A 26,736-nucleotide genomic window follows, 5' to 3' on the forward strand; every position below is an offset into this window, starting at 1 on the left:
ATCTTGAAATACAGATGATCTGAACATAAAGGCAGTTAAGCAGGTGCCGGTCAGCACAATACTGTTCGATTCAGTCCATTCCTTGGAGTGATGACATATTATCGAAAAATATTGAAAAAAGCTACGTGTAGGTATGCGATGCGTTCCGCTGCATTGATATTTTCTTTATAGTGACTTTTAGCTCACCCCTGGATGAGTCGGGTTTCCACGTATCTTCCGGTTTCTGCTTCAAGATCCTATCATGTGTTATTTTGGGTGGCCACAACACACAATTACAAATTTTCAGTTCGAGAATATTAGCTTTTAGCGCTGTTTTGATGCTGTATGCACGCATATTATATGCGTCTAATGTTCAACCAGAGCTGTTATTGCAGCAAACATTTCGTTGCGTAATTAGTAAAAATAATACACTCTACTGCCTTCACATCCAGACCTTAATATGAACACGAAAATTTAATTAACGCTCGAAACTTTTGCACTCACACCTTTTGTTTTCGTACAATCCATGTTGATGAATTCTTAGATGAATCACCAATTGCCCGTTCACAATACGTTTTGAAGTTAAACAAAAAATCCGATTTCAAGCTTAAATAACAATTGTCTTTAATGATGCTTCTCCAAAATCGAAAACAAAAATGAAGTGGATGTTTATTTCTCAAAAGTAAATTTTACGGAAAGAAGCTCCAAGCATCAAGCAAAATGTCTTCAATAATGTTTTTTCTTGAAATACGGAGTAACGTTAATTAAATTGAAAACGTATTTTCTCCTCATTGAAATGACGCACGTCGCTGATATTTTGATACATTTGTGAGTTGGAAGGTGATGGTCCCTTCACAATGTAATTTTATTGCGATGTTGCCTCCTACTAATCGTATCTCGTAATTCGTAGATACACCAACGCGACGATATTGGATATAGGTAGCTAAAGCAGTTAAAGCAATGAGTAAATATAATTATACTGGAAAATCCCCTTTAGATTTGTTTACAATTTTGTGAATAAATCATTTAATCGCATTACAATTTTCATTAATTTCCCGTTAATCAATCGTCGCTAAAAGTAGAAAATGCTCTTTGCTGTGACATTCAGCCGAACTTTATATATGAATATGAAAAAATTGATAAGACACTTTCTGCAACTTAAAACGTTAGTATAAATATGCCTGCAATCTCAATTGTTTCATGTGATGAAATAAATAACATGAAAGAAGGGGATAAAACCTCGTACAAAAGAAATACTTATTTCAGGGAAGAGGTTTCGTATCCTTTTTTCAGGCATTTTCAAGCTTTAACAAATAACTGCTCCAATTTAAAACTTAATTCAGATTCGTTTTTAATTTTGAGAATAAGTCATGTAATTTTCATTCATTTTCCAATTATCATGAGCCTCTAAAAATACTCTTTGTTACTTTAAAATTCGCGTAAGTAAAGTAAAAATACCTACAGGTATCTAAAATTTATTATTTATTGTTCTTGTGTATTATTATTATTGTGTTTCTTTTGATTCATTTTCTATTTGTGTAATTTATTTTTTTGCAATTAGTTCTCTCATTATCAAAAAACTTCCTAGGAGGTCTATCCGAACGTTAACGGTTGTGATTCAGAAGTTTTGGTTCAGAGAGTTTTTGACCCTCAATTAAGAATAAACCACAAACTATCGAAGTTTGGCTGTAATTGACACAGGACAAGTAGATGCCATCCTTAATTAACTTTCTGTAGTTTATTTGTTGCTAGATATTCGAGTCATTTTGAGCAAAAATACTTTTACCGTAATTAACCCTGATTTCTCTAGGGAATCGTCTATAATTTACTAAGGGAACTGAACTGTAGGAGACCGCTCATTTCTATCATTAACAGGATTTCATTTATTTTTCTTATTTTCAAGTGGAACAAGACTTCCAGGCTGCTTCTTAAAGAATTTTCTTATTAGCCAATTTGAACCAACCTTTAGAAGCCGCAGCGGTCCATTTATGCGGCCTTCGATTAGTAGTTAAAATATCTCAGGAAGAGTTTCAAGGAAAGTTGGTCAGGGTATAAAATGTCACTGAATTATTTGTGGGTGATCAAACGCTTATTTTATTGAGTCATGTATCTTGTAGAACTTCAAGCATCTGAAAGAGAACATTTACACAATTTGTCCTTCCTTCGTTTCAAAGTTTAAGCAAGAAGTGTTATTTCTCGAGACTTTTAATTAAAACTTAACCAACCTGATCTCTTAAATATCGTTTCGGCCAGAAAATGGAATATTGCAATAGAAAGAATTATTTGATGAACAACAACAAAAAAAAATTACCGCGATGAAAGCTTTGAAACACCGAAAATAGGAACCCGTTGCATTTTACACCTGCACAGCACTAATTAAGCTAGTAGAATATTGCCATGAAATTATTTTCAGCTCATTCAAAGACAAAAAGGTCGTATAAATTCTATTTCCAAAAAAAAAATATTTTTTTTGTGGAAAAGAGGGTATGTTTTATTTCCAAAAAAAAAATATTTTTTTTTGTGGAAAAGAGAGTATGACTCCAAAAAACATATCATCCTATAGATTCTCATAACCATTTTAAGTGCTTGGTTTTGTAAGTTCGAATAAGTATGCTCCACGTTAGAATTAAATCTAATAAAAACTGAAAGAACTATTAAAAAAATACATGAATATTTTTGAAAAGTTTTACGCCTGATATCTCAGTAACGATACGTTTGCCCACTTATGTTGATAATGATTTTTTTGTCATAATGAGCTAAATATATGTACAGGGTGGCGCACTTCACCTCCCGTCTCCTATAGCTCGGTTATCATTGACAGTAGGATTTCGATATTTCGTATACTTTACCTGTGTCTTAGGACGTAGTCCAGGAAAATATTTCTAATTATACAGGGTGTCCCAAAAAAGCGTGACGATACCGAACTATTTTTTTTTTTAATGGAACACCCTATTTTTTTCACATTTAAATGCTTTTTATGATTGTCTACATATTCCTAAAATTTTGTTGAGATCGGTTAAATAATACCGCCGAAAAAAATTGCATTTGCATCTCTAGTTTGAAAAAATAATAAAAAATAGAGATAATGTCTATGTAAAGAAACTACTCAAGATGCTTATTAAGCATGGTTTAATAGTTTTATTAAAAAAGTTTCGATGATCGATATTGTACAGGGTCTCCAAAATTTAGCATAATATTTTTCAAACTTCAAAGTGTTTTATTTTTCTTATTTTAAATTGGGACCCCCGTATATTTTAATTTAGTTCGATGCAGAATTCAAAAACAAACATTTTTCGAATTACATGTCTATCGCAATTCCTAACACTTCGAGAGTTATTCGCGGAAAACTATTCCAATAGTAATTAAATTGATTAAAAAACTACGGTTGCTATGACAAACGAATTATTTATAGGACTTATTTTATAATTACAATTATCTTACAACCATTACACATCTAAAGTATGTGTTCGAAATGTTCTCCGTTCTCTTGAAGACACAAATTAAGACAACTATGGAACGACCTTGCAACTCTTCGTAACATATCGGGTGTGATGCGTTGAAATGCATTTATAATTCTTTCTTGCATGTTTTCTGGCGTAGTTGGAGGTTCCTCATAAACCATTTCTTTAACAAAGTCCCATAAAAAAAAGTCCATTTTAGTTAGATTTGGTGAACGTGGAGGCCATTTAATTGGACCTCCTCTTCCAATCCACCGATTTCGGTAGGTCGTGTCAAGATGGTCTCTGACTTGTAATGCATAATGAGCTGGGGCCCCATCGTGTTGTACCCACATTGCATTTCTTACAGCTAATGGCAAATTTTCACATAAATTTGGAAATTGATTTTCCAAAAAATCCAAATATAACGGTCCATTTAAGTTGCCATTAAAAAAGTATGGTCCAACAACATGATCCCCAATAATTCCCCCCCAGACGTTAATTGACCATCTGTACTGTCTATCAATTTGCCGAAAAATTCTCGGATTATAGTCACAATAGTAATGGAAATTATGACGATTCACGAATCCACTTTTATGAAAGACAGCTTCATCAGAAAATAAAATTTTGTCGAAGAAATCAGCATTGGCTCTAATTCTTCCCTGCACCTAGTTGCAGAATTCGATACGTCGTTCAAAATCCTGTAGGCGGAGTTCTTGATGCAACTGGACATGATAAGCATGAAAACGGTTTTCCTTTAAAATCCGCTGAACAGATCTTCTGCTAACATTTAAAGTATTATCGATTATTCCTTGACTAACAGAGGGATTTTCTGGAACGGCTAATAGTACGGTCAATGCATTTCTTCTGTTTTTAACCGGTTTGTTTCTAATTGGTGCCGTATAGCTAACATTTCCTGTTTCCACAAACCTTTGTAATAACTTTTGTAGGCTCCTTTTGTCTGGATGTTTTTGTTCTGGATAATGCTGAGCGTAAACTCGACTGGTCAAAAAACAATTCTTTTCGCATTCGCCTAACACGAAGATCATGTCCACGAGCTCTTCTCGATTGTACTCCATGGCAAAAAAAATTAAATTTATAATATTTAGAACTTAACTAATTAATAATATGATGTTAATAATGTTTGACAATATGATAAAAATGGAACTAATTTGAAATTTGTTCAAAGCCACCTTCGATTTTTTAATGAATTGCGGAAGGTTACAAGACCTTCCATAGTCGTCTTTTTTTTTTGAACACATACTTTAGATGTGTAATAGTTGTAAGATAATTGTAATTATAAAATAAGTTCTATAAATAATTCGTTTGTCATAGCAACCGTAGTTTTTTAATCAATTTAATTACTATTGGAATGGTTTTCCGCGAATAACTCTCAAAGTGTTAGGAATTGCGATAGACATGCAATTCAAAAAATGTTTGTTTTTATATTCTGCATCGAACTAAATTAAAATATACGGGGGTCCCAATTTAAAATAATAAAAATAAAACACTTTGAAGTTTGAAAAATGTGATGCTAAATTTTGGAGACCCTGTACAATATCGATCATCGAAACTTTTTTAATAAAACTATTAAACCATGCTTAATAAGCATCTTGAGTAGTTTCTTTACATAGACATTATCTCTATTTTTTATTATTTTTTCAAACTAGAGGTGCAAATGCAATTTTTTTCGCCGGTATTATTTAACCGATCTCAACAAAATTTTAGGAATATGTAGACAATCATAAAAAGCATTTAAATGTGAAAAAAATAGGGTGTTCCATTAAAAAAAAAAAAGTTCGGTATCGTCACGCTTTTTTGGGACACCCTGTATAATTAGAAATATTTTCCTGGACTACGTCCTAAGACCCAGGTAAAGTATACGAAATATCGAAATCCTACTGTCAATGATAACCGAGCTATAGGAGACGGGAGGTGAAGTGCGCCACCCTGCATGTTCAGTACCAGAATGCTAGGTGACTATAAAAAGTTATAATATTCCTTGCTCTCTGCAATGCTAAGAATTAAATAACAAGCGGATGCAAAAGTTTGCGACCTACAAACTGAAATTCGAAAACTTGGAAAGGAGCTTAAACAGAAGTATAAAACAGTAAAAAGGTTGAAGCGAAAGACTCAGGACTTTGATACACATATTTTTACGGCAAATCCATAAAATCTGGAATTTATCTTGGAACAAGAAGCAATTATTAACAATAGAATATGACCAAATTGTTGTTGAACAAAGGAAACTGGAGGAAAATTAAAAAAAGTGTCACAGATTTAACGAAAGGAGTGACTGATACAATTAAAGTTGACCAACAGCTGTAACGCAAAGTAAGCAGTCTAGAAAGTAAGAAACATAGATATTCTCTATATTGCTTTAATAACTGACGATGTGAAAATAACTAAATAGAATTAAATTGAGAGCAAATATTTAATTTCGAAGATTAGTTCAAGGTAGGTGGTTTTGACATCAGAATAAACGGCTTCTAATAAGTACATATTTACCTACTGTATATACACAGCATGTGGAACGATTCTCGTATACATCTCTTCTATATGTGTGAAATTACAATTTCGTAATATATTGAAATAGGAAATTTAGTATTAATTTGTAGGTCTGTAACATTAAAAACATTATTATTTTATGAAGAATAATTTCTATATTAAATGATCCATCCTTGAATTTTAGTTTTTATTATTTTGATGGATTTTGTTGCTTCAACCCTGATTCTCTTTATTGATTTTCAATTTCATTCAATTCATTTCAATTCATATATGTGTTGTTAGATAGAACGTTTTATTCATTACGTGCAAATTTTTCAGCTATTTGATGTTCGATTGTCTTCAATTATATATTACATAACGGATTTATGCTTTGCTTCTTGGCGGAATGGTGCAGTAAGTAATGACTCACTTTACAATTTTGTATTTAAAAAGATAAACTCCCTATAGCCAAACATTTACAAATTTCGTTCATTGTTCCTAACATGTGGGAATACAACATCAAATCAATGTTTCTAATTAATTGATATCGAATTACATTTAGACCGCGTTAAATAAATAATAATTAGTAATGGAAAGTTGTTTACCAATCGAAACGATATTTCTATGCAACAAGTGCGCTATTTAAATTACCGGAATATATTGAAAGAATAAAATTAATCGATCTGTCTGTGGGATCGCTCTAACCGTTTAATTTGTAACCGAGTATCAACATTAAATCTCAATTATCCTGCATGTTACCATGGTACAATTAGATCTCAACGGGAACGGCATCATTTTATTACAGGCGTAGATTTGCTTCGATACATTTAAATATTACACTTTGTGCCCATAAAATAACGCATTCATAATTGAATATTATTTAAGTAGATTTCTTTTTAATAGTTTTAAATCTCTAATTCCAATTAAAAACTTTCAGGCTGATTAGGGACAGGAGTTCGAAAATCTTTTTATGGATTTTTATCGCGTTTTAACCAGCTTCTAATTTTAACTTAATGTTATTAACAATTAGTAGTTCTTCAGTCAAAGTGCGCTATAAATATATACATTAATTTGAATGCCAGTTATACTTTATAGTAATAATAATACGTTCAACTAACCTGAAGGGGAAATTAGTGAAACTAGGCATATCTGCCTCTGTACTCTATGAACTGCTCTGTAAATAAAATTAATAACTGTTAGCACTCAAATTCCCCTTTAGTTTGCGCTAATGTTATAGTCAAATAATACGGTAGTTCAGGTTAAATCATGATTATTTACATTTATTGTGATGTTTTTGGTGAATTGTATATTGTAAGTATATTGGATTCTTTTAAGTCTATTTGACGAGTGTTTTTAGGTCAACTCAGGTTACTTCCTCTAAAGAAGTAATACTAATCTGACAGTCTGGAGGGGGAGAGGGTACCGGGTGAAGACAGGAAAGGGGTTTTAGTGGGTAGTAGTTGGCAATCTCTCAGTGTGGCAAATCTCTTCGTGATTCCCATACTCTCAGACTGTCCAAGATCTTACCATCAGTAGTTTTTTCATCGTGCCTTTAAATATTATCAGGCTTTCTCTTTCAGTTAGTTTTCTTAGTTGTGGAAAAGTATATAGTTAAGTACGTGCCGAAATCTCTTATCAAAGTTTATGACAACGAAAAGTACTATTTTCGGCAGTAGTTGCACAATACACTATTTTATACGAATTCGAGAAGAATCTCGTGTATTTGCAATTTGTATTCGAGGGCTCTCTCCACTAGGTGGATCGTTCAATCATATCCTGGACCAATATTTCCTATTTCGATAAGGATTCGATCCCAGCGAGGATTTAAATTATACGGTCTTGTGGAATAGAACCTCGTTATGAAATGACCTTCACAGAGAAATCTTATATGGAGACATTTTATTATCCGCAAAATTTATTATTTACCTTGGTTTCAGCTCAATAAAGGATCAAAGCTGGCTTTACGAACAATTAGTTAATTTACTTCCTATCTAACTAGATCTAAAAAGTTTTCACAGGTTGGGAACTTAGGGCTCATGTATTTATAAACTTCCCTTAGATTGGTCTGATGATAAGTACTTCATAATTCCATCCGAACTATGAATATGTAAATTTGTTTCAGAACTTGTTATTTTATTACGAAAATAAAGACAAAAAGGACAGACCCTTGGGCATTATCTTCCTGGAAGGCTCCTATGTAGAGAGAGTGATTTATGGCGATAACAGCCTACTCCCTCCCACTCCAGAAAAGCCGAAAGAGAAAGACAAAGAGAAGGAGAAGTCGGATAAGCCAGAAAAGGAGAAGGAAAACGTTGACCGAAATGTAAGTGTTCCCTTATCATATTTTAAACTATTTTATAACAACATGTGCTGTTGTTATTGAACACATTAAGGAAGAAATAGAATCAAAATTGAATAAAATCGGAACCTTTTAACAGATAACCCAGCTGTTTCAATTTGAATGTTTTACTTTCGAAATGGAATAACGAGATTTCCCTGACATTTATACCAGTATAAATTCAGGCAGATGTGAAATATTTTTATAGGAAGGAGAGATGAAATTAACTCTCCAGAGAATATCGTTTGGAGGTTTTTCGGTTAGCATTCCTAACAAAAAGCTATCAATCCAAACTTTCGGCACAAAGTTAGATTAATTTAGGAGAATACACTATTATAATATTGTGAAATGTTTGTATTGTATTGTTTCAGTTCCGGCTTTGAAAAGTGGCTTTATAACCAGAATATTGTATAGAATATTTGTTTTTGTTATTAAATTACATCAAACTAGACTTTTGTCGAGAAAGAAATGGTAATACTAAAGTTTATATAGTTTAATTGAAAGAATATAAACTGTTAAAAGTAAGATCGCATGTTAGTTCTGGTTCTGTAGTTATATATATTTTTTAAATACCATAATCTAAACTCACATGAACCGTAAAAAAATGGTGTAAAAATCAACTTTTTTTTGGTTGACCCTCAGTTTTCTTGATATGCCTCCAATGGATTTTTCTACTTGTAAAATAAGGGGTGATCAGTTGGATAAAAAAATCGATCTATACATTGATCGTTCAGCAATGCAAGAATCTAAGAGAATATAAAATAAAATAAATAGGTCTATGTTAAAAAAAATGAATTCACATCCATATCTTAAATGCAAAATGTGACCACTCAAACTGACTCATAGGCAAAGAATGTTTTATTAATTGTTATATGGAAATGGCACATTGTCACGGCTGTGACCAAATGCAGGGAGAATTTTAGAGGCAAAAAATTGGTTAACAAAATTAATATAGTTATTAGTCCACATATTTGAAGCCCCTATTCATTCAGAAACATCAACATTGCCTTTTGTTTCATGTAAAAGTAATGTATCGATTAATTTGGTTGGGATGAAATAGATTTCCATAGAAATTCCAATATAAGTTTTCGTTGCATTCATTGTGGGTACGCCAATGTAATAAATCACATTCAATTTTAAAGCAAATATGGTGCACTACTTGCATCCATTATGAACTCGAATCTCGAACCGAATCTTTAATAATATGTCTTGGCGCCGTCTTTGTCTGCACTAGCATATCTTAAATGTAATACCCTTCAGAGCCCTTTCGAGGCCTATTATTTGATGAAATTAATTGCCGACGTTGTTCAGTTTACAGTTTCCCATTTCAATTTAATTTGCTACAAAGACTATTTGTGTTAACACAAAATTTTGAGGAAATCTTGTTTAAAACATTATCAATATCTTGTAACTGTACTAAATTTATGCAGATAATAAGAATATTTACACCTTTGGAGAATTTCATGATTCAATGCATTCAAGGTGTCCAGTAATAGATCAAGCGATTACGGTATGGAGATAAGCTGTAACATTCCAAAAATAAAACATAAAAGTCGGAAAATGTAAACTTCGCCGAAGCAGAAACTTATTTCTATATTACTTTCAACTTATTTCTATATTGTTTGAGAGCTAGGAATACTTCAGCCAAGTTTCGTGATAAACATTCTTATTTACACACCGAAAATGCTCCACAAATTAACGTTCATTTGTACAAAGTTTACTAATTATACGTAACTTGAAATTAGGTTCCTTGCTAAAACCTGTTTTTAAATAGAAAAATTAAGTTTTAATTAAAAGTAATTTAGTTTTCACATACAGTATTTATGGTCTGATTTTGAATGATATTGAAATCCTCTTGTGAACTTTTTCTTTTATTTTGTTAAGGAATGGTGAACCATTGAGCTCTGAAATATACGACGCAAAGTTTCTAAATAGTTCCGCAGTCACTTAGAAGAAAACGGTGGTGGTAGTCATTTTAAATTAGTTTTGGTGTACACTAAAACGTTAAATGTATTTATTATAATTTTTTAATTTTTTGAGTTCAAGTTAGTTCAGAAGCTACGCCCCTATTGCACTCACGGGTGAATTGCAACGTATCACAAAAAAGGGGGTGTGGTTTAAAACACGACATTGAGGGCATGGCTTAAGTTGCGCGAGATCGTTGCACTGTCAAAGCGAATAAGTTATTTTAGTGAGTTGGAATTGCATTTTAGCTGGTGTGAGATTAAATTTCCCACTGGTGGTAAAGACGATTTGCAAATTCTTTTCAACACAAATTCTCTCATTGTTTGCCCGAATACGAAACTGATAATCATTATAATGAAAATATTTTTCATCCTTATGTCTGCTTAATTAAAAATCCCACGTTAAATATTGGAGCAGTAACAAAATATAACTTAAGCAACCACACCGGCCGGCCTCAACATAAAATATTAATAATATTCCATATTTGCTTACTTAAATATATTTCAATGGGGATTTTAGCAATAGCCGAAATTCAAAGCACAAACAGGCGCAGTGTCGGAAATATATTTATGCGTAGAAATATTTAATTGATGTTCGTTTAATCTCTTAAGCATAAGTTCCGGAATCCTTTTGATTAAAGATTAAATTACATAATACTAGGAAAGTGTATTACAGGAGAAGCATGTCACGTTGTATTCAAGAAATCTGTTTGTGGAATTAAATTGATGCTTCTATGAAGCCTGAATTGAACATTAACTTCCGGAAAAATAAAAGAAGCAGTAGGTACATTTAGAAAATCCGCATCCCTCATCAGTTACAAAACAAATTAATCTTCATTGTGTGTAATATTTCTGTAATTTCTGTAGGTTTAGGGATAAGGGAAAACATATTGCTATTGACCCTTTGAAGCTCACGTGTCCTTATTGTCAAATGGAATTTATTTCAGACAAACAGATACACCTATACAGTGAATGTATTGTTTGTAAGCTCGTATTTCTCTTACTAAATGCTTGCAAATTTATAAGTCCTCCCACTCTCCTGATTCCATGACAATTTAGTGGTATTTTGGCTTTGTGATATAACATGCTTACATGTTGTTGAAATGAATTGCGTCTGAACATAAATGTCTTTTCCAGCATTATATCAAACATGAGTACTTCGTGATATCCGTTCTCAATAAAAGCCCTTCTACGTATAAAATTACTTAACAATCCAGCAAGATCAAATTAAACTTTCGAGGGCTGCCTTCTGGCGGTTTGTAGAATTATGAAGATACCTTTACAAGCTTTGGCTACCTTGTGTGGTTATAAAATAAAATGGGTTTGAATCATTTTCACATTACCCACCGCGTCGTGTTATAATTTGTTCCTCTGGAAACTTCGAGATAATGATAAGGGTAATATGGGGGAAGTATAGTCATGCTGTTAAAGGAGGCTTGAGGCATATGTTAGAATTCTCAAAGCTTTCTAAAGTGATTTTAGTACATGGAACATATAATCTAATAAAACCTCGTGACGCAAATACTCCTCTGTATTTCTTGATTTGAATACCTCAGATCAGGAATAAATAGGGCCGTAAAATGAGAAAATGTGTGATCAGTTATCAGCTGCATTTGAATGCAGTAACATCAATAATTCATATCGTACCTTGGAGCACAAATAGTCTTCGATAATTCTTGATTTCGATTGAAAGAGAGACGTAAAAAGGGAGGACTCGAAGAAACTAAAATAATAAAATAGAAAGTTGTCGAAAAATTATGAGTTGCATTCGAATGTTACAATAGTAAAGAATTATAGCATGGAAAATTATGGCACAAATACTTCTCGACAGTTGTTAATTTAAAGGCCTTTGGGAATAAGTAGCGTCGTACAAAAAAAAATCCAAAGAAGTTAAATTTTATTAAAGGACAGAGACAAAACAGAGACACAGAATGTAAAACCTAAAAACAGGTTTTAACAATTCATTAACTGTATCGTATGAAACTTTATGACGCAAATTCTCCTTACAGTTATTGATTTTGAAAAAGAAATCAAGGAGTATTCGATATACTGATATTGGTATAAGCGGGTCAATCGACATACGCATTGCGATGTTTATTGTCATTGGGTGAAGCACTAGGCGCGTGCAGGTGTTCCGAAATTTTCGTACCCTCTCAGATCTACTTTCGATTGGAAATATGTTCGAGTACCAAAATATTTTATACGGTTGTTGGTAATATATGTATATAGCTTACATTTAGACTCAATGAATACTTCATCTTCTAGTAATTTTAACTTATAATTTAATTACCCGTTGACCTTAACTATACTTTTTTTTCAGTTTTGCTTCCAAATCAGCTTTGGAAGAGAATATGTAAGAAAATTTGAGCTTTGCGGCATAGGAGAAACTGAGACCTTAGTGTGGGTACATGAGATAGAAAAAGCGAGGTAAGTAAATATGCCCACAGCGAACTGGAAGCAAATAGTCGAAGTCCCAGGTGGATATTATTGCTTGGAAAAGGGTAAACCCCATGTACGGATTCTATTTTCCAACAAGCACATCTAAATTCATGTAACTTCGTTCAAAAAAGCTCGAAGGATGATAGTCTTAAAATGGAATGTTATTGAAAATTTTTTAAATTCCAATTTTGGATTTATATTACTTCTATTTTGCTAATAAAATAAAGTATTACCCTTTTTTGCGGTTCAGTCCAAAAAGAACTTGGAGCTTAGTTTGAAAATTTACATAATTAATTTGGTATTAGTAATATGGCTTCTGGAACATTCCGGTTTAGTAAGTTTGAAAAACAGCACCCTAAGGGACTACTATTCAGAAAGAATGTCTAAATTTCTCTGCTTTATAAACTCATGCCCGAGATAAACTACCATAGATTTGAATTTAACTTAGAAATAACTTTTCCCTGGCTTTCCCGATTTATTGAATATTTAATGAAGGTTTTAATAAAATCCTTGAGATAATTTTTATGTGGCTGCCTCGGAAATTTAAACATACTAATGAAAAGGTAAAAACTTTCATGGGAATATTCCCTAACATAGTGAATAAATATTTCTTATGCACGAAGATATCGTATTATTTAGTCTTCTTAATCAAACTAATTCTTTCGAGGGTGCATGCAATAATGAATGCAGCAGTGCAGTTAATATGTTCTCGTTAGCTCATGTTTCTAAATGTGAGTTTCTAATAATCTTTAATCCATAGATATGGTGCTTAATTAAAGTTACTTTGTAGCAAAATTAACGATTCAAAAGTCTTTATTTAGATTGTAACAGGATAGACGATGGACGCTAGTTTTTGATCATTTAAGTTTGCACCTATTACTTTATTTATTATTTATAATATTATATATTATATCATTTGATAGCCATAAAATCAGTTAATATAGTTTTAAACAAAGATGCTTGTAGAGCGGGATTTTACGGATACTATGGAGCGGGAAGTCGTTCTTAATTAAAATATTTTAATCAAATGTAGCCATACTATTGTCTATTTTCTCTGATATGCCCATATGTTCTGCTTTATGCAGCGTGTCTAAGTTAAGGACGTTCAGCATGGGGATCTCGTAAACATTAATACATACAGACTTGGTCAAATTGAAGAAACACACACACATACATTCTGGGGAATCGTTTTACAGTACACATGTATTGTTTCTCTATTATAGTAGTGAGAAAACTCTTATTGCACACAAAGAAAAACTTCATAACAAAACAGTACAATAAAGCAAAACCCTGGGGACACCTGAATATTGTGTGCAAACTACTAATCCCATAATCTGCAAGATAACTGGCAAGTAGAACCCTTTGTTGGACAGCATTATGTACATTGCAAATATAAAGGGAAATCGATACTAAACCCCTTAGTTGGAAAGCAAATGCTTCTTTAAGCGAACCCGAAACAAAGTATTAAACTATAAACTCGACATATTGTCAATAAGGGCCAGAGTACGCTCGATTGGGGCAAGTAATCTCCCCATTCTGAATTACCATTTAAATCTGTTCGGTTAGAATGAAAGCTAATGGGTTTCCAATACGTTCCGCATTTTAGAGCAGTATTTTTCATGCAGTTTTGTTCTGAATGGGGAAGAAAATTTGATTTTTTTAAAATGCGATTTATACTTTGATCCCTTTGATGCTGGACACACCCATATAATCGAATATAACAAGAACTTTGAGTGATATTACATTCTCTATAGTTTTTTTACCCTTTACCTTCGCTCAAATTCCCCTATTTTTGTTCAGAGAAAAGTTTTCCTCTTCAAAGTAGAAAACTGGCGAGTTTTCCACAGGTTATACAAACTTACTCAATGGGCTATTTTGCCCAAAATCTCCGAAGGCCTGCCATTTTTTGTTAAATATATATTGATTCTGATGAAGGTAAGTTGCCATGGCATAGAAACCTCAATTTCATCGTATCGTCGTATGTGATATTATCTGAAAATAAAATAAAAGTATTTCATTTAGAGCGTTAATTTCCTTGAAGTGATCATCGGACAGCTCAATTAGAACTGTGCAAGAGTTCAATTATTTGCGGTTTATTAGATGGCGTGTTATATCCTCGTTTAATATTGGGATGAAAGGAGAAACCATTCGGAAACAGCTGTAGAGGCGACATACTACACTCGATTTAGTATTTTGAGGCCGACACTTTGCTGTTCTTGTCAAGGTATATCTGACAATAACCTTCCTTGTAACAAAAGAATTTCGAAAATTGTAGTGGGACTATTAAATTTTACTTAAAAGAATGAATTACTGTTTTAAGGTTTAAACTTCAGGGGTTAAATACGCAACACGCACATATGCTGCTAAGAAGCGGTGCGTTATTCCTGGCATAGAATTACACTTCACTGCAACTTTTAACACTCAATTCGCGTTAATTCAAATTAGTTCTCTCTTATTAATTTCTCTAATTATATTTAAATAAAAACAACCACTTCTAACGGGTTGCAAAGTTCGAATACATGGTCCGCCAAACGGTAGATTCGTTCAGTAAATGTAACTATAATCGTAATTGAAAAGGATCGGTAATTGTATGCGCATGGTAACGAAAACAAAAATTACCATTTGAGAAACACAAGAGAGGGAAGTTATTATAACGAACCATCAATTAACCTGAAGTGTAATTTTAGGATCGAAGATCCTGAAAAGGAACTCAAAGAGGCCACACAGCTGAAAAAAGAATGGTTTAAAAAGATAAAAAAATATAATTCTCGTAAACATAGAAATTGGATATTTATAGTGTATAAAGTTTATACGTGTAGTAGACGTAGTGGTCAGCAGGTACAAAACAAAATCATGAAAACTAACTCCTGGGGCGAAAATTGCGGGTAAAATGGGAATTGAGGGCACATAATATCGAAACTACGGACACGTAACAAAAAAAGTACAGGAATATGGAATATAAACTACGGGCATGAGTTGAGTTAACAAGATTGATTCACAGAAAGGAAGCCCGTAGGGTGCAAAACGTTGTGACGGACTTAGAAAAGGGAGTCGATGGATGGAGACGAAAATAGAGATTTTATAACTGAAAATTGCAAGCATGTGGGGTTTGTAGTCAGCTTTTTAGTCTTTAGGGATTCAAGGAACACTTATCACTGGCACACTTCACTAGGCCCACGCAAACACTATCACCAGGGAGTTAAGAGGCCCCTTCAGTATGAACCAAGGGCGCGATTTTTACATGAGTATGTAAGCCTGATTTTAGCCTCCGAATCTATAATGTCCCAAAATCCAAGAATGGTAAATGCAGTTAAAACTACACCCGATGTCCATCAAGATTCCAACCTCTGATGGTATTGGTCGGTTCTCTTGGGTTTTTGGTCTTCCATTGTCCGGTTTTGATCGAAATGGACCAGTCTCATACATTTTGTGGTAAAGTCGATATACAGACGTGTTAATATCTTAACATACCATTACTATATTTGGATTTTTGGTAAACTTGCCACATGAAATCCTTGTTTCTTTTCGTTATTCCCTCTTACCCTTATCCCATTTACATTCATAGAAAATCTGTCTTGATAGCGCATTGCGTTGTTAAAGATAATCTATATTAGACTGAAGTTGCCGAGCAAGTTTGTTTCCATGTGTTAGTCGAAACGTTTCATCTCGATTGTATGATTTTATACGTGCCAAATTTGAAAACACAAGAGATGAAAAATGCAATAGATTCGTGGGATATTAACCTCTAGAATTAAATTATACATTGTTTGGTCCAAATTTGGCGCGTGTACGTGGTTGGGTCGATTCACCCCTTTCGATACGATAACCGTGAACTACGTAGATCGTGGACTGGATTGATTGATTATGAAGGACCACCCTGAGTTCGTAGTCTCAGAGACACTGTTTTCGCGTATAAGAGAAACTAAACCTTCTTAACTTAACAAAGGTTTATTGGTAACATTAACAACTATACAATATCGAGAGATACGTTGTTTAAAGAATGTTGACGAGAAGAATCTAGCGCGCACGAGTCCGTGATGAAGTAGCGAGAAAAGAGAACCTTTTCAGTTTCGCACCCTCCTTAAGTACTGATACGGAGGTGTAACGCCCATAGACGTACTCCCGATAAGGCCCCATTAGCGGCTTCTAGGCTACCTTGTCGCGTTAAAGCGTAGCACTTAGAGGCATGGTCGCTGGGCTTTTATTGGAGTCCAGCCATTGTATTCGTTTGGCGGTACCTTTAATTTAGATTCGCAATTTTAGTCTGACAAAGAATAGTGCTGGAAATCCCAATAATAAAATAACTTCCCTCAGCCGAAGATGGGTATTAAGCGCTGGGAATTCCAACAGTATTACCTAATGGCTGGGGTTGCCCATGGGCGTAACATCAATTTCTTAAACTCACTTTGAACATTTAAATTAATAAATAACATAACTATAATCCATGATATAACAATACGTCGCAAGTCCTAACACACAGATCGCATCAAGGCAAATATGCTTGCCGCCCTACGAGGGTAATCATAAATGCTTGAAAAAACTTACAGGATGGTTAAGCACGCCATTATCAAACGCTCAGGTGCCCAGCCTTAGGCTTGAGGCAAAAAGTCCTGGAAAACACTATAAAGGCAAAGAACTCGTATTCATATAAGCAAACTCGTTTAGTAGGGAAATAACAGAAAGCTCGTTCGAGTTGCCCATAAAAAATCGTATTATGTGAGCTTATGTAGTGACCTTTGGGTAATTTAAATTGAAAAAAGGAGGTAAGCCGTGGGACTGAAATGTCTCTTTGTAACAACATGAAAAGTAGCATGAACGCAATTTGCGGAAAACATTTGTTGAATTCTTTTACGTACACGTGTGCTGGATTTGTGTGTGCGATATTATTAGAAGTGGAAACTCGATAGAAATGGAGCTAAAAGCTCAAGAATAAACGACAAGATTTCCGTTCTACTTTGTCTCGCTAGCGAAATGTTTCGTGGTGTTGAACCTCTTTTAGCCTTTACAGATCCAATAACTTATGCTACTGATGTTCTCTTTATTGCCTAGCTCAACGCTCTAAACTTGTTTATCGAACGGAATTGCGAATACGCTGAAAATGCCTTGAATATTTTGCACCGTTTTGCTCTAGTCGTATTGGGTTAACTTTAAATCCGGGGTGTTTAGATTTGATTAAATATACCCCCGAAGAATTCTAATTTATGGACTATAAAGACACCAAAATGAAAACCAAAGATTTCATGTAATGTTGGCGTCAAATTATGGTTACATTTTGTGCAGCATTTCAAGCAACTTTAGAATTTAATTGAAATTTTACGTCAAATGGCTTTCAGGTTCTGAATAAGATAGAAGAGATCATTACTTACTTGCATTCGTCACATTTTTCTTTTAAGGAAGGATAATTTTCAGATTATTAGCCATATCCTAACTTCCTCCTCAACAATCCGGCACGCAATCCATCCAGCCATTTCTCTGGAAATAAAGATAATAAATTCCATAGTTATATTGTCATTTAAATAGGATATTTCCGAATTCCCACAGATCCATTAAGTAAATCTGTTGCAATTCACAATGGAACTCAGAAAGAACACCGATGGGAAAATCGTAAAGGCTATTGGACTCGTGACCGGAAAAAGTGAACAGCTAATTAGCTCATGGTGATACGTGTTAGCTCGTATCACCATGAGAGTGAGTCCAGAATTCTTTTAAAAATTTCCCTAATCTAAGCCTGAATTAAGCGAGTCTAAGAGGGTGGAGTAGGTTGATAATTTGGCTTGCTTAGGCAACCATTACTTTCTCGGTCCTGTATTTGTGGTCGATTTAAGTAAGATAGAGAAAATAGAATTAGGACAATGTATGCGTGACACAAAAGTTATTAACAGTGTCCCCTTAGTTTCTTTTTCTCTACATCCTTAACATTCTCTTCTTTCGCACATGAGCACTTTGGAGGGATCAAATCGCCACCTTTTCGTATAGAGCAGTAGATAAAATTCCTTTCATCTTACCAATTTTTCATAATTTTCAAGCATATTGCGAATCATAATAAAAAATGATGATTATGACAATATTATCCGAAATATGTGCAGTTGTGGGTTTGGCGCGCCTTGCCTGTAACGCAAAATGCACAAGCTATATTTTAGTCGGGACTATATTACAGAGTAAACGGTATTAGTCTGGGCGTTTAAGGCAAAATGTAGTTACTTCGGCATATTTAGCTACGAATAAAGAATCCACCTATAGCTTAACGTTAGGTAGATCCACCATCATGGGGAGATATAACCTTAAAAGGAGCGCAGTGAAAATCTAGTTCATGTGACGGCTTGAAACCATTTTATACCGTTGGGAAATAAAAAAGAAAACAATGGTGAAAAAAAAGTGGAAAAAGTATCTAACAGAGTTGGAGTATGAGATGTGTAATTTCTGCACTACTTTTAAGGTTGCGCTTTGATCCCCAAAGACTTAAAGCTTCCTTTTTGCCTTATACGAGATTAGTAGGGCTAATAATGACTAATAATCCCTACTCCAAACCAAGCTGAGGATGAACAATAATTAACATGCTATATCTCTGTAGTAGTAGTACTATGTATATATTTGTATGTACTCTCTATGTATCTGATGTATTTTATTAGCTCCATTATGATATAGGTTTAGATCTACTTGTACCTTGGGGTATTAATTTTTAAAATAATAAGAAGTTCGTTACACTTGGAGCTGAAATAACCACATAAAAATTTCTATCCAGCTTCATTCTTGGAATCTGAAAACTACACAGATAACAAGAATTTCCCATTATCGGTTCACACTTTTGATTCTTTTTCCATTCGTATGCTCTTGTTTAGGGACTAAAAACATTTTCGGATTATCATGGTAACCTGTAATTTTAATCCTGCCGGGATTAAATGGTAAACAACAAGGCCTTGTACTTCGACTGCTATTTTCCAGGCCATGCGGTTTGGTTATGAAACACATAATCATTTAATTAACCGTAACCACATGGCTTTTAACCATTTTGATGGACCAATTTTACACTATATTTCATTTACAGCTTTAGTAAACAACATTTGGAAATGCAGAAAGTCACTGCGAAACATTTGCACATTATCCAAGTTGTTGAAGCTGAGCAAACAGCTAAATGGCAGTTTTCGTTGCATTGTGAAGATTTGTATGCGGAGATGAGGTTCCTGAGGGAGGAGGTACACACTCCTCTATTAATTATAAAGAGATGTGTCTGGTTCAGTGTGGTTAATTCGTATTAGCAGTTGTTATTGATGTTTTAGTTGGCATCTCTCAAAAGACAACGAAATGTTGAACGGTTCCCCAACAACATGATTCATACATGCATGAACGTTGAAGACAACTCTTGCTTATGCTGTATCTACGAAGATCTACAGGGAGACGAGGAGAAACTGGCTAAGCTGAGAAAAGTACAAAGTTTTTTCCGGGGTTGGTTGTGTCGTCGAAAATGGAAGCAAATTGTGGAACAATATATTAAAAGCCCGCATGCTGAACGATTGAGAAAACGAAATAATGTAGTCTTCCAGCTTGTGGAAGCGGAAGAAGAGTACATTCAGCAAATGGAAGTATTGATAACTTGTTTCTTGAGACCTTTCAAAATGGCTGCTTCATCGAAGAAACCGCCATGCACTCATGACGATGTTAATTCCATCTTTCTGAACAGCGAAACAGTTTTTTTCCTACATCAAATTTTCTTGAAAGGACTTACTGCTAGACTAGAAAGCTGGCCCACCCTGGTATTAGGTAAATATAACTGCATAATTAAAAAGTACATAAATTGGGAATGCAGACAAATACAAGCAATAGAATCTACCAGAATCTTGAAAAAACATGTAATTACATTTTGAATTTAAATTCCGAATTAAATTTAACACGGCCTGTTAATGCGGGAAATTGGACTCTCGACTATTTCGAATGCTGCCAATGATAACAAAACAGGAGTAGATTGGAAATGAATAACAAATTACTTGCAAATTAGGTTTAAATTACCCTCAGAATTGCACAGCTGTGAAATAATTGACATTTTCAGGGGATTTATTCTCGATGCTACTGCCGATGTTGAATATTTATCAAGAGTATGTAAGAAATCACCATTATTCATTACAAGTTCTGACTGAGTGCAAGCAACACCAGCCATTTGCTGCTACCCTGAAACGGTTGGAGTCTAAACCGATGTGTAATGGAAGATCTTTGGAAACTTTCTTGACATATCCCATGCATCAGGTAAGATTTTCTATTTCTGGAATAAGTATTTCTTTGTGTGGGAATATTTTCCGGGCATCTAAGGAATGGTCTACTGAATTTATTTGTTTTCGGCAAGGAGATCGAAGTAATCTTTCATGTCGCTTGACGCTGACTGAAGCGGAAACTGGAAAGTTCAGCATATTTATTCGAACCTCCCCTGGTAGTGGAGGCCGCAGCATGGGCGCACATGGAACATAACGTAACACGTGCTTCCAATTTTGTCCTCATATAGTCCAAAATGATCTCTTTATTACTTATTCGTGAATAAAATGTTATTTTAAATCAATATGTTCTACTTTCTTGTTGTTCTCAAAACTCTTAATTGATTCGATACGTCCTTGATTGTTTTCGAAACCTTTAATTAATTTATATTTATTTTCATATTGTGCAATAACCTTTTTACAAAAAAAAGCATTCCGTCTGACAGCCGCACAAAGGGCTATTAGTTCCGCTTGTGAACTAGAAAGTACAACACAAGTTTGTTTCCTAAACAATTTAATTATAAATCTTGTAACCGATTTTTTATCGAGTCTATCTGTAGCCCAATGAGAATCCACAAAACAAGTAAACTTAGATGCGTTAAAATTTCTATTATATCCAAGTTTTAAGTCTATTAGTAATTATAATGCAATTTTTCCTATATATTTTTCATACAAAATTCGATAACTACGGCACATCATTGTTAGTGTATCTAAAAAAATGTTGCTACTAAACTAAAGCCAAAGGCATAATATACAAGGTAGTCCAGCCAATTCGACGCCAATAATTGTGGGCGAAAACTATTTGATATTTTGATTCACGTTTTAAAGAGATCATGGCTCCCTTCAGTCAGCGTCGAGAGGCATGAGCGATTGCTCGGAACACTACCTCATGGCCTTTGATAATGGCCACTGCAGTTTTGACCGAAATGTCAGGGAGCAATTCCATTTGACTTTGATCCTCGAGAAATATTTTCAATTTTGTTTTGACAGGCCGGAGCAGCTTTTACGGTTTGAAAAAATTCTGGTTCTTCGTATAAAAGGCGAATTGAATTTTTTCGAACAGCGAAAACGACCGTAACAATTGATAGGGTCCGCTCACAATAACAGACTCAAACTTGGAAACACGTGTCTATTCCAATTTCAAATCGAAAAGATATGTCGCCCGCCGGCAGTGTTTCTGATCTGAATATAGAGAAACACAGTATTATTGCGGTCAGGATATTTTTGGTATTCCTGTGTAAATTAATCAATAGTTTCTGTGATTGTAGGAGTAATTATAGAAATATTTTTAGCGGCAAATTCTGTTAATATTGCGAAAATGATCATTTTGTGAATAATTTTTTATGCAGGATAATTAGCGATGATATTCACACCTTAAGCAAATCAGTACTGGATTACAGCACGTTTCTTGCTTTCTTTGCTTGTTCAGCTTCATCCTATCTTTTAATTATGTGCTGTGAAAAACGTCAATAAGTTTAATCTTTAAATATTTTTTATTCATCGTTCTGTTGTGGCTTGACAACTGTGAAGAGGATTCGCTAAAAAGTTTCCTGCCTCTGTATCACTTCGTTTCAATCAATCAACATGACACAATATCAATATTTGATACATTATGAGGACGTTCTTGTTTTTTCTGCTCATACCGAGCAGCATGGGGATTTTCACGGTTGATTTACCCAGTTTTCCTCGCTAAGCTTTCCCAAATCGGCTTAATGCCTTTAACAGGACACTGAAAGGTTTGCATTCATTTTATTCACAATGTAATTAGTGCGAATGCGTTACAATGTGTGAGGGAAATTTCACCGAGGATCGCACACTGTTATTAGGCCAGTAACATAAACAGTTATAGCCGCTGATAACGCCTAATTGGCTATAAATACTAATTAGTATTCTGCAGTAATTCCACTATTTGTAGAAATTATGCATACGGTACGTTCCAAATTGGTTCTAAATGCATGGGGATCTTGATAAAATGGCGAGTTTTATTGAAAACACTGTATTTTTAAATTTGCTTTGTAGTTTCTAAACCATTCCGAAAATGATTTTAGAGCTAAAGCCTTATTAGAGCGTTTTTTATAGAATGCGATGACATATCTAAAATAATTTTATTGCCATTTATCCGATTTCTCTGTTGGCAATCCCTATAGACGCAATTGTACGTAAAAAGTGCTCTAACAAGTTTTTAGCTTGAAAATCACTTTCAGCTTGATCAAATTGTATTCTTGTAGATCCCGAGATACATAATCACACTTCACGAATTATTAGCCCACACTCCATTTGAGCATGTAGAAAGAAAGAGCTTAGAAGCGGCCCAAGTGCAGCTTGAAAATTTATCTAAGCAAATGCACGACGAGGTACGTTACATTAAATTTCATATATTTCTCTCACCATTGTTCTAATTCCGGCAAACTTAAGGTATCAGAAACAGAAAATCTCCGCAAGAATTTAGCTGTTGAAAGGATGATTGTTGAAGGGTGTGATATATTGTTGGATGTGAAGCAAGTTTTTGTTAGACAAGGAACTCTAATACAAATCCCCACGGAAAAGCAAAAAGAAAGGGTCACGTTTAAAGGCTTTAAGACTTCTAGTCGAGCTGACAAAGAAGTAGTGAGGCAGTGTTTCCTTTTTAGTTACCATTTAATCATTACCACTAGGTAAGTTGGGCTGCAAAAATGTTTACAAAGTTTTGCCGAACTTGCATTTTTTCCATCAGGGGTAGTGATGGTAACTTACACTTGGTTCCAATTATCGGGAAAATACCAATGAGTGACGCCATATTAATCGAGGAACCAAATGAAGAGACTACAATAGGTTCGATGATTTTAGGCCACGATAGTCACATATTTCAAGATATCCATACGTTACAGAACGGCCCTTCGGGTCGACTTCTTCAGTTACTACGGAGCAAAACACTTCCTATCAAGGACGGGACTTTAAAATCGTCGTAGACAACAAAGCTTTGGAGACCCCGGTAAGTTTTTGATTTTTCTATTGAACATTATTACACAATTAAATTAGCTTCATCCATTCCACTTTTCCAATAATGTCCCTGAAATTTTCTAAATAATAATCTCAAAAACGTCCATTTCCCAGAGTACGAGAATAGGTGAACGCTATCGGCTAGCAGACAAGACTTATAAAAACCTTTTATGGGGCTCCTTTATTGAGTTTCTAATGTAAGAGGATGAACTAAAACTGAACTAAAACATTTTTAAATGGGTACTAAAAGGAAATAGGCTATGTCAGTACAGGATTTGCGGTCGTATTGTCTTGTCTCAGCTAGCTATAAAATGAGACTTTTCGTGAGATTTGGTTAAGTAACGAAGTAGAGAGGACTTTTATTTCAATGAGGTTACTTTTGAATTTCATACCTGTACTTTTAAAGTGATTATTCTATTTCTAAGTACTTGTCGAGAGCGGGATTTTCGAGGACTCTAGATTTTCTGGCGAACTCATAAAATATGCACGAACCATCTGCAGGTATGTGAATATTTTATTACATAATTACGTAGAGTAGTGAGGCAGTCTATAATAGCAAAACAGGCTATCATGGTAGAAGTATGAGGTGAGCTCGGGTTACTTAAGTTGGCAAACCAAGACTTATAGTTGTTATATTGCTGTTTTAGCTTTGATGATGTTATACTGAATTTAGTCACCTCTAGTAGAAGATATTCTAAAAATGCTATCCAAGTATTGGATTTCTATTACCTCATTGAGATGTCTGTAAAAAGTCTAAAAAGAGGGAGATACATTAATCCCTACATAAGTGAAAATGGCCATAAACCCATTATTTCCAATCAAAAAAAAAAATGGAGGGTAACCGTTAATTTCTTTTTTCTCCTGTGGGTCAATATGTTATATAAAGTAGCACCAGGAGAAGGGGTTAACAGGAAATATTTTCTTGTCTAAAATCAAGCTAATGAAAGATAATAAAGACAATCCCATTGCATTCAATACTAAACAATCAGAAGTTCAAAGTAATAAAAACAGATTGATTAATCATTGTTCATAAGCTACATGCTAATTAGGTAACTCTTCAAGTGCATGATGCTGGCAAAACTATGAAAAAGTTATTAGCTGCGAAAAGAGTTAAAAAACATTAAAAACACACTTTTATGTACAATTGATGATAGCTGTAACATTGTTATGGAAGAAATAAAACCTAAATTAAATTATCCCAAAAGTTTGAAATATAGTCATAATCAAAAGATATTGAGCGATAACTGGATACACCATCCAGGAGGTTGCGCCATCTGGAAATTTCCTTAGGCAGTTACCACAAGAACGTTTAAGTCTGCTTTTAAACATAGCTATGTGGAATTCAGATCAATATAGGAATGCTAGCGCTATCTGTATGACCAGTGTGCATTTAGTAACTTTTATAATATCCGCATATACAAGTAGATAGATCAATAAATTAACGCAACTTTTATAAATATCTATAAAACTGTACATCAGCAATTTAGACGGGAGCAGTAATTCTAGATTGGGTCGATTTTGATGAACCATTCTTCGAATTATAAACGTGTTAGGGAATTTATTGGTGCTAAATCAATGGAGACATGTTCAAACATAAAAAAATACGATACAAATCTGGCCGAACTCCTGGAAACACTATTACAGAAAATAATTATTATAAGAAATAAACATTTCTATCTGATTCCAGGTTATAATATATTTCGTGGCACTTACAGTGAATGAGAAAGCAGCCTGGATATCAGACATTGCTGGATGTATTGACAACGCCCAATTTAGCGAAATCTGTAAGCCAATAATGGCGGAAACCAGTTCGATAAATCTTCCCCAGTATATAAGAAATGATCCAAAACTCTTCCATGATGAACCAGATATAAAGTTCTCTCAAACGTTAAATTCATGCAAAATACCGCAAATTCGATATGCTACTCCAGACAGGCTATTGGAAAGACTGACCGGTAAATTTCTTCATGTATTTGCTTGACAGTTGAAAATAAATTTACTTAATTAATTTGTGTTATAACCGGTAGTTGAATTCGCAGCATGATAGTCCCTATAGGTAGTTTAGACCTGTGCGTCGGTAGTTGCCGTAATTGCAGAGTAGTAAGATTCAATCACCGAGTTTCGCGTGGATTTTGTGTTAATAGTCCGTAGGCTTGAAATAGAAATGTTAAAAAAGATAAAAATTTAATACTTCTGAGAGGGCTGGGGGTCATGGTTGGGCACTTCTCGCGCACCGTTGCTCAAAGCCTAATGATGGCAGACAGGTACGAGTATTACTAGCAATTAAGCAGACTGTGATACTACATAAATTAATAATGTTATATATTGTTTTGATGGTGAAGGGGTTCTGATCAAGAAGAACAACACAAACTGATATGGGGCCTTCCCCGAAGCCTTTAGAGCTGTTGGATTCCATGGAAAGCCACTCATCAAGTTGGAGTTGTCCACTCGAGTAAGGGCCTTTACTCCTGGGAAAAAGTTAGATTTTTCACTACGTCTCTTTGTTTTTTCCTCAAACACTTTACTCTCAATGGATCTCGTTCTCTAGTGACCATTTAAAAACTTAAAAACATATTAAAAGTGCGCATATTTGCATGAGACTGCGCAAGTCTCGTGTATGTGCCAATGTTAGCTAATAGTTGCCGAACGCAACACACATTTTCAAATTTAGTAATTATAATAAAATTCTGAAAGCTTTGAGAGTCACCACTCGAATTAAAATTTTTGATCATCAATGAACATAATCGTTGCAGAGGTAAGTGCACATTTGCATGTACTATGATATGTAACATAGCGTACTGACTGATTTAAGTTGTAAATAATATTTTTAAGTGCCTTGAGTGACGCGCAGGTCTACCAGACACTATGCCGTG

The 26,736-nt window shown here is 34.3% G+C and overlaps 2 protein-coding genes across 2 annotated transcripts in view; both read left to right on the forward strand.

The window, feature by feature from the left end:
• Positions 1-13,815, forward strand: part of LOC136410586 (uncharacterized) — a 102,071-nt gene extending 88,256 nt beyond the window's left edge. Inside the window, exon 8 of the transcript XR_010752260.1 lies at positions 13,803-13,815. The gene's annotated coding sequence lies outside the window, so the exon portion shown is untranslated. The remainder of the gene's footprint in view (positions 1-13,802) is intronic.
• Positions 1-26,736, forward strand: part of LOC136410570 (ras-specific guanine nucleotide-releasing factor 2-like) — a 50,174-nt gene that overhangs the window by 17,101 nt on the left and 6,337 nt on the right. Inside the window, 10 exon segments of the mRNA XM_066392769.1 lie at positions 8,026-8,226; positions 12,526-12,632; positions 19,690-19,837; positions 19,922-20,402; positions 20,689-20,882; positions 23,113-23,238; positions 23,300-23,538; positions 23,598-23,761; positions 23,764-23,855; positions 25,551-25,818. Of these exon segments, the coding sequence (XP_066248866.1) occupies positions 8,026-8,226; positions 12,526-12,632; positions 19,690-19,837; positions 19,922-20,402; positions 20,689-20,882; positions 23,113-23,238; positions 23,300-23,538; positions 23,598-23,761; positions 23,764-23,855; positions 25,551-25,818 (2,020 nt within the window).

This window comes from Euwallacea similis, chromosome 8 (genome assembly GCF_039881205.1).
Source record: "Euwallacea similis isolate ESF13 chromosome 8, ESF131.1, whole genome shotgun sequence".
Taxonomy (NCBI): Eukaryota; Metazoa; Arthropoda; class Insecta; order Coleoptera; family Curculionidae; genus Euwallacea; species Euwallacea similis.